General features: G+C 42.9%; 1 protein-coding gene across 1 annotated transcript; it reads left to right on the top strand.

Annotated features, from left to right (window-relative positions):
• Window positions 1–1,555: 1,555 nt before the first annotated feature.
• On the top strand, window positions 1,556–9,397 carry LOC307251550 (uncharacterized protein). Its single transcript, XM_080028918.1, has 8 exons — window positions 1,556–1,674; window positions 2,096–2,647; window positions 2,793–2,936; window positions 3,731–3,865; window positions 4,126–5,958; window positions 6,411–7,418; window positions 7,940–8,018; window positions 8,486–9,397. The coding sequence occupies exons 2-7, from the start codon at window positions 2,330–2,332 to the stop codon at window positions 7,997–7,999; spliced, it is 3,498 nt and encodes a 1,165-aa protein (XP_079885044.1). The 5' UTR covers window positions 1,556–1,674; window positions 2,096–2,329; the 3' UTR covers window positions 8,000–8,018; window positions 8,486–9,397.
• The last annotated feature ends 123 nt before the right edge of the window (window positions 9,398–9,520 follow it).

Raw genomic sequence — 9,520 nt, 5'->3', positions numbered from 1 at the left:
ATGAGTAGTTCCTAACGTGCTGATTTAGGAGTAACTCAAAAATAAGGGGCGTTTCACTCCTAATTTTAGGACTCCTAACTTTTTAAGATAAGTGTAATTCACAAAGCATTTTAGCGCTAAAACTAGCTCCTAAATCTATGAAAAGCTAAGAGTCCTTGAGAGGACTCCTAAGTCACAGACAACCATTTGATGGCATTTTGGAGAGATTTAATGCTAGTGAGCTTTACAAAAGGCCTTAATAGCTGTAAGGGTTTAATGATCTTAGTAAAGCTATGTTTAGAAAGTATAGACACATTTATATTTATATAAAAAAAATATTTATTAAGTTCCTTTTCCTGCAGTTGCTTTGGGTTTACAATGCACTGAAAGTTACTGTTGGTGTCACGTTTGGGTTTAATTTCCTACTAGAGTAGGCCTATTTGTGCCGCTTCCATCTCCTCCGTTCCACAGGTCATAAATTCACTCATAGGTTTTAAGAAATGACTCCTTACTAAGAACTTTTAGTGCTCCTTAGGAGTACTCTTAGCGCTAAGATAAATTTTTTGTGAATACGGCCCCTGGTCAGTTAAAGCATATGGTTAATTCTTCTGGCCAGATCTGGCCCACATCATGCCATATAAGGTGTTGTAAAATTATTAATAAGGTTGACATGTGTGCCAGAACAGAACTGCAGATGTGGGCCATACAAGGTTGACCTGTGGCTGACTTGAGGAAGCCGTACTCGCCGGAAGTCAACGCCGTACTCCATGGCCAAATGTCAGCCAAAATCAGAATACTAATACTACTTGCCAAGTGGGCCCCATGTCGCTGAAACCAGATGGGTCCCAGATAATGTTACCCAGTTCCACCCCATGCCCACTTTGCCCACACACATCCCTTACGGGGCCCATAGAGTCAACCCACATGGGTTTCCCATCTGGGGCCCATGTTACTAAACGCAAATGGGCCCCACACACTTTGCACAGTTCCACCCCATGCCCACTTTGCCCACTCATATCCCTTACGGGGCCCATAGAGTCAACCCACATGGGTTTCCCATCTGGGGCCCATGTTACTAAACACATATGGGCCCCACACAATTTGCCCAGTACAAGCCCATGCCCACTAGGTACCCATGTAGCCCATTTGTAACCCATGTGGGGCCCACATGGACATGTTGGCTGGGAATGTGCAATTTCAACCATAAAACAATGTTGATTCAATGTTGATCCACCGTTGGCATTTCAATGTGCAATTTCAACCATAAAACAATGTTGATTCAATGTTGATTTTTCAACCTTAACCAACCACAACCAATAATCAACCTCCATGACCATATTTCAACGTTGATTCAATGTCATTTTGCTATCTGGGTTGTGTCACCTGGTTTATGAGTGTTGTCTTTCCTTTTACAAATAAAGACTATTCCACCATAAATTGATGCATAGAAATTCACCAGAATGCAGGATTGACGACCCCAAATGATGAAACGATATTCTGTCTGTCCACAGGTGGCACTGTTGATAATATCACTTTTTCCACACCACCGAAGCAGTGAGAGCAGTCCTATGGAGCAGTCTTGGCCACTGCTTGGCCCCTCTTCTTTATTTTCAACAACAGTTATTCTTGTCGACTGCTGAACCTTGCTAAAGCTTTTGACGTGTTCGGCCTACTTTTCAAGAATTCGTTTTCCAAGTAAGTAAGAGAATTAAAATTATAATTTAAAATAAATAAAGAATTCCGCGACGCAAAGGAAGGGTGCGTTTTTGCAGCTATGTAAATAAACAATGTTAGCTGCCAAGCTAAGCTATCGAACAATAAATCCGTATTACTGTTGGTTCAGTATTATATTTGCAAAAATGACTTATTACACCATTTTACAGCGATTTAAGATTGAGCTATCGAATGCTAGTCCCTTTCCTTTCCTCAAAATAGTCAGTTAAATAAGTCAGTTGTAGGTGCTGCAAGTAGGTGTCAATAGTCCAGAAGAGGGGGTTGATATTTAGTAAGGAGGTATTATTACTGTATTGTCAGTGAAGTGACAGCCTGCATACAGACGTGTACTTATTAACCCATGCTTATTTCTCCATGTTGTTGTTTTTTTAAACTTTTTCAGAGTATACTGACTTCACAAACAATGAAAGATTGTCTGTAAAAAGAATCCACTTAGCCAGAAGAGGTGCTATTAACAGCATGGATGAATCGGAATACTCAGGATACACCAATTTGATTTGATTTGATTTGATTTGATTTGATTTGATTAAACAATCTTTATTTTCCCTGGAGGGCAATTTGTCTTGCATTCAGTACTAAAAGACACCATCATACAATACATGGGATGTAAATAAATATGGATGAAAAACATAAAAGATACAGGAAATATCATCGTAATGAGATTGAACCGAAGAGGGTGGAAGACCCAGACGGAGAATCACTTGTAATGGACGAGGTGGACGAAGAGCTGTCAAGAAAGCAGAAAGAGCTGGAAGAGATAGAGGAGCGGATACTGCATAAGAAAGTTGCTATTGCTCTGAAACACGTTGAACCCAGTGTGAAGGGAAGGATATTTCCCTGTAAAGAACATTCTGCTCACTACAATGGTTCAACTCTTCGAGACAGGGTGAATGTCATTTTGCAGCAACAACATGCGGCCAACTCCTTGTCCAAGGTGAGTAATGCATGAAAAAATTAGATAACCAATGGGCTGTTTTACACCATTCATTTGAGTGTACAGTGCTTTTCAGCTTGTAGAGGCCAAACTACTTCCCGGATGATATACCGTAAACACTTTTTGGCCTCCTCTTGTGCTGCAGGTCCAGTCACCCAAAGAGAGAATGAACTCATTTAGCCGGAGCAGAGCTGCTTTGCTGCAGGAGGACCACCCCCTGAAGCTCAGAGTGAAGGCACTGATGAAGAAGAGATCTAGTGACCCTGGTGTTTTGCCACCAAACAGAGAGGTTTGTCATATCATATATAAAGTGCGATGTCTTTTGTGGATCCTGTAGTAGTACATACTACTATGTATGTATACAGCCTCAGGCAGAACTCAAAGTAATACAATACAAGATTTAGACACAAAATGATGTCATCTTCTTCTTTTAGTCTGTTTGTAGAATCCTCATTTGATAGAAACCTTGATGAAGTGAATTAAAGGTGCTGTAAGCGGAATGGTTCTTTTAGCTAACTTCCTGTCAGTTACTGCAGTTAGCAGTCCCCTCGCTCGTCCCTACATCACCACATTAATGCACTGCGGTCTTCAAGCAGCAAGCTATCTAGCATCATCTCAGATCCATAAGTGTGATAAAACATGATAAAAACCATCAAAACAGACATTGGGAAGGATTTTTACCTACTCCGCCATTGTAGGCGCATACACATTCACCCATCTGTTGCTCTGGCGTGCACCGGCAGTGAGACCATGGAGTGTATATAATATATATGAGTGAGACGAGTGTCGGTTTGTGGCGTTCTCTCTTCTGATTGGATAAAAATTTCGGAATACTCCAATAAGTTTATTTGCCGATTACATGCAAAGCAGCTGACTGAGAGATCGGCTTTATGAAACGTGCACATTATGTAAGTGATCACTGTATTAATAAAGAGCGATTCAACACTTATATTAACATAAATAAACCGCTTACTTCACCTTTTATGCAAGAAAGTGTGAAAAAAAACTATTTTGTCAATGTTGCTTCATCTTCCTGTTTATACAATGGGCACAATTTCTGTATTTTCTTTTAACCCTTTCCAGGTTCCTGATGTCATACTGCCTCCTCCCAGCCAAATGGTTACTTCAACAGCTGTGGAGGAGGAGGAGAACGCAGCCAACCAGGGTTTCCAGCGCTTTCTCAGCATTCTCAACAAAGGAGTGGACATTGACTTGCACGTTAGGACCTACTCTTAGCCTTAAAATGTTTTGTGAATAATGCCCCTGTTCTCTAACCTGCCCTTAGTGGCCACTGGCCACCCGGTAACACTGCAATTTGTCACTTCCGCATTGAATGCTGGTAGAACTCGCTGTGGTTGGGGCTTGGTTGCGACTGATGAAGCGAAACATCGGCACCCCTTATGTGAAAATATGACTTGAGTGTGGTTGTGACATGTTTTAACAATTACAACATTTGTGTGTTTTTTAACCCTTTCCAGGTTCCTGATGTCATAATGCCTCCTCCCAGCCAAATGGTTACTTCAACAGCTGTGGAGGAGGAGGAGGAGGAGGAGGAGGACGCAGCTAACCAGGGTTTCCAGCGCTTTCTCAGCATTCTCAACAAAGGAGTGGACATTGACTTGCTCAGTAAGATTGTCAACGACGACAGTGAGGATATGTCTTTATGCAAGGAGCTACTGAACACTCAGCCGGATCCGCCCACCAGGAGGAGCCACAGCAGGCAAACCAACAGTGGAGCCTCGCTGCTGGAACACAGTCGGAGCAACAGTGGAGAGAGGAAGACGCATCGAGAGATCCCAAGTCAAGAGAGATCCCTCAATGAGAGACTCTCCCTACCTGATGAAGAGGAGAAGATGATCCACAGAGGCTCTAGAAGTCCATCCAAGTCTCCCCCAGCACCGAAGAAGGAGAAAGCAGAAAAACCAGAGGTGGATGAGCAGCGTGAACATCTCCAGAACATTCTTAAAGCTCTGGGGATGAGCATGGAAGTGGAGGAAATTAACAAAATGGAAGATCGAACTCAGGAGAGGCTGTACGGAAAGAAACCTGAAGACAAGGCGGCCATCAGTAGAGAGGTGCAGGAGAGTCAACAGGGAGACTCTCAAAGACTTTCTGTTCGCTCCTCTTCCTCCTCCTCTTCCTCCTCAAGTTCCACCTATAGCAGCGGTAGACCCATTCGCCGTCGGCGCTCCTACAGCAGAGACTCCGAACACAGGAGGACGCGAAAACGCAGTCGCTCCAGAGACAGAAGTAGAGATGGACGGACATGGCGAGATGATGACTGGGGTGGTATAGAAGCACAGAAGAGCAGTGACGAAGACGAACATGGAAAAGAAACCTCCTTTGATCCATATCCACAACACCAAACGTATCCCTATCATCCAACGTATCCATATCCCCAAACGTATCCCTATCCACAGCCAGCTGCTTCCTCTGCATTTCCAGGTTACAGTACACCCCAGGACTCTCAGTACAGTGTCTACCACAGTAGTGCATACTCTGCTGCTAGTAGTTCCTACTGGAAACACACTCAACCTCAGGGTGCCATTCCTCCCACCCATTATCCCAGCGGTTATTCTTATCCACAAAACACCTATTATCCCTGTCCTCGATCACGTTACTTGTCTTACCCGAAATGCCAATCTCTTGATGACACTTACTCGCGTTTGAATCCAGATCTGTCTAAAAGTGAAGGACAAACTGGATCAATGTTCGGTCCTCGCTGCCTTCAGGTCATCAGCACTCAGCAGCCAACCACCAGCAGCCAACAGCAAATAGGCACCATACAGGAAGTCAACAAAAGTCCCACACAGCAACTCAACACAGGCCCTATACAGCAAGTCAGAAAAAGGGATTTACAGCAACCCATACAGCAACCCAACACAGTCAACCAAAAAGACCCGAAGAAAAAGAAGAGGTCAGCCTGTTACTACGATTTGCGTCGTTATAGACATATGAGAAAAGCAGAATATGAGATGGATGGCAGTCGTGGGTTGAAGGCACAACGTGCGGCGATTGAACGATTAGCGGTAGAAATATATAAAGATATGATGATGGAGGAGTTACAGGAGGTGCTGAAGGAGGTGGTTCTACAAAGCATGGCAGAAGCTTCCCAAACTGAGCAATCTGAAAAAGACCCAACCGAGGACAACAAACCCTGGGAGCAGAAGCAGATCACAGCCTCTCGCGCTGAACATCTCGCGGTGGATATATTTGAAGAAATTATGAAGGAGGAGGTAGAGGAGTTGGTGAAGGAGGTGGTGGTAGAAGGACCAACAGAGGACGAAATAAAGGCGAACCTGAGGAAAAAGGTTGGTGAAGCGCTGGTTTTCAAAACACTAAGTGACACAAATTGTAGCCAGAGCTAAAAGCATTTGATCAACTTTATTATCATAGAAGATCCTGTCTCAGCTACTATTTTTCCTGTTAGGATTTTCCCGGAGAGGATGTTCAGTTAAGGATATGTACACGCACCTTTGTAGATGTTCATTGCTCACTGTGCTCATTAAGAATAGCAACATTTGTAATTATTTTGCAACGGACCCTGTGAAAAAAATTAATATGATATTGAATTTCCACAGTCTAGCCCTATGCTATTTTTTCTAATTAAAGCTATAGTGTGTAACTTTTTCATTCAGATGAAAAAATCCCAAGAAGCACCAGAAAAATGTTTAATCCAAAATCCATTTGTTGTCACCGAAGGCTTACACTCTTCTAAGTTTCTTTGTCCTTTTCACCCATTTTCTTTTCTTTCTTTTTTTAGCTCCAAGCATTTAACCAGAATATGAAGAATAAAGTCATACAGTGGCCAACCCCCATAAACTCGCTTTTGAATCCAGATCTGTCTAAAAGTGAAGGACACACTGGATCAACGTCTGGTCCTCGCTGCCTTCAGGTCATCAGCACTAAGCAGCCAACCACCAGCAGCCAACAGCAAATACAGCAAGTCAGAAAGAGGAGTTTACAGCAACCCAAAAAAAGCAACATACAGCAACCCAACACAGGCAACAAAAAAGGCCAGAAGAAGAAGAGGAAGAAGAAGAAGAAGAAAAAGAAGATGTCAGTCCGTGACTACGAATTTCTTCGTAGTAGACGTATGAGAAAAATAGAACGTAAGCTGGATGGCAGTTGTGGGTTGAAGGCACAACGTACGGCGAGGGAACAATATGCGGAAGAAATATATAAAGATATGATGATGGAGGAGTTACAGGAGGTGCTGAAGGAGGTGGTTCCACAAAGCATGGCAGAAGCTCCCCAAACTGAGCAATCTGAAAAAGACCCAACAGAGGACAAAATGATGGCGACCTTGAGGAAAAAGGTTGGTGAACAAACTGGATCCATGTCTGGTCCTCGCTGCCTTCAGGTCGTCAGCACTAAGCAGCCAACCATCAGCAGCCAACAGCAACTCAGAAAAGGCCCGGTACAGCAAGTAAACGTAGGCTCCATACAACAAGTCAAACAAGGCCCCATACATCCCAAAATAGACAAAGTCCAGCCACCCATAAATGTCAGCATAGAGAAACACAAAACAGGCGACTTACCGCTATCCCAGAGACACAACAAACCCTGGGAGCAGGAGCAGGAGCAGAAGCAGATCACAGCCTCTCGCGCTGAACATCAGCGTCGGTGTAAGGTGTGGAATTTAGAAAAAAAACTGGCGAAACGACTTGCGTTGATTGCGGCAAAAGAGTCAGAAGACCTCGAAACCAAGCAGTCAGAAAAGGAAAAAGACCCAACAGAAGACAAAAGAGTGGCGTTCTTGAGGGAAAAGGTTGGTGTAGTGCTGGTTTTCAAAACACTTATTGACGCAAATGTTTTCCTACTTTAAGAGCCAGGGGTAAAAGCATTTGATCAACGTAATCATCTATGAAGATAAGTCCTGTCCCGGATACTATTTCTCCTGTTAAGAGTTTCCAGGAGAAGGGGGCGCCCTTAGCTCAGTTGGTAGGGCGTCCCCCCCATGGGCCTCGGCCGGCAGCGGACCCGGGTTCGATTCCAGCCCGCGGTCGTTCTCTGCATGTCACTCCCCTCTCAGCCCCATTTCAACTTTGTCTCTACACATAAAGCATAAAAATGCCAGAAAAAAAGAGTTTCCAGGAGATAATGTTCAGAAGTTTCTCCTTTGCTAACTGCAGAGCAGACTGACTGAGATACCTGGATTATGAACTGCGCACACTATTTAAGTGATCACTGTATGAATATAGAGTGATGTAATGTGTATCTTCAAAAGATATTGCTTACTTCTGCTTTCAGACTGCCTTTGTTAAACAACTTTTCTTTTCTTTTTTTCAGATTGCATATATCAGGAGTTCTATGACGAGTACATTCGAAAACCACCACATGCCACCCTAATGACCTCTCTCTGATTAAAGTAAGTAAACTAAAATGGGGTGCCACCACAAAAGCTCAGGAGCTGCAGCACAGCTACCGACCTGACGGAATAATTACCTACTACAAAATTGTGTAAATATTTGAATTGCACAATATTAAATACTGATTTAAAGTAAATGGCTAAGATGTGTTTAAGTCGTAAAAAAAAAGCAGAAATCTGATGGAAATGTCATGTTTATGAGTTGAGTCGTCAACTGTCCTCCTTGGCAGGCTGCACAGTACTCTGTTATGGTCATGGACCCATACACCAGACATCGGAATATGACAAATCATCACTGATCCAAATGATATTTAGCCTTTCAAATGAAGGTCTCAGAGTCTGGAGGAAGAGCGGAGAGGCCCATAATCCAAGTTGCTTAAGGTCCAGGGTCAAGTTTCCACAGTCAGTGATGATGTGGCGTACCATGCAATTTTCTGATGTTGGTTCACTGTGTTTGCATTTTGCAGCTGTCTACCAGAAGATTTTAGAGCACTTAATGCTTCTGTCTGTTGACAAGCTTTATGGAGATGCTGATTTCCTTTCCAGCAAGACTTGGCACCTGCCCACAGTGCCATAACCACTACAACTGGTTGGCTGACTATGGTATTACTGTGCTTGATTGGCAAGCCAACTGGCTTGACCTGAACCGTCAAGAGGAAGATGAGATCATGAGACACACCAAAACCCAATAATACCTACCTTGGGCTTCCATAAGACATCAGCCAAGATCGCAACCATGCCATGCCTCTTTGATGCAATAATTCATGCAAAAGATGCCCTGAATAAGTATTGAGTGCATAAACGAACGTACATTTCCAAGGTCGACATTTCTGTATTAAAAATGTTTTGATCGGTTGAATGTAATATTTTGAGATGCTGGATTTTTCCATGAGTAGATGCCGTAGCAGCGATTCTGGAGTATGCTTGTTGTCTAAATCACTTTTTTTCAATATCAGTGAATATTTCCTCATAATCCAACACCTATTCGGACTGTTTGCCCTGCAAAAAACGTTCTATATCTGAAACTAACCTTTTTATTAAATTATGTGGTACAAAATAACTTCATGATACTCGAATTATATGAGATGTGCCTGCATATATTTCCCAACGATTTTAGACACCCCTTAAGTGGATCATATCATCATAACCTTGCCGTTGCCGACCTCCCAAATGTTCAGCTAAACGTTCTTATCGTTGTTGTTTCTTAATTAGATTGTGTGGAGCTCAGGCCTCGCAGCAGACCCGGGCTCGAATCCGACCTGAGTTCAGTTCAGTTCTCTGCGTGTCTTCCCTTGTACTATTTCAACTCTCTCTCTCCAAATCAGTCTAATAAAGAAAAAATGCCAAAAAATATCTTAAAACAAAAAGAAAAGATAGAGATGTGATTTCTTGTGATGAAGCCTAAGGCTTTAACAAGGTGTCATTCTCTAATTGATTTGTTGTGAAGATATTGTGTACTTGATCTAAAACAAAACAAAAAAACTTGATATGGTTTAAATATG

This window comes from Ammodytes marinus, assembly GCF_949987685.1.
Source record: "Ammodytes marinus genome assembly, chromosome: 6".
Classification (NCBI taxonomy): Eukaryota; Metazoa; Chordata; class Actinopteri; order Uranoscopiformes; family Ammodytidae; genus Ammodytes; species Ammodytes marinus.
Note: the sequence above shows the minus strand (reverse complement) of the source record. Positions and strands in the feature narration are given on the sequence as shown.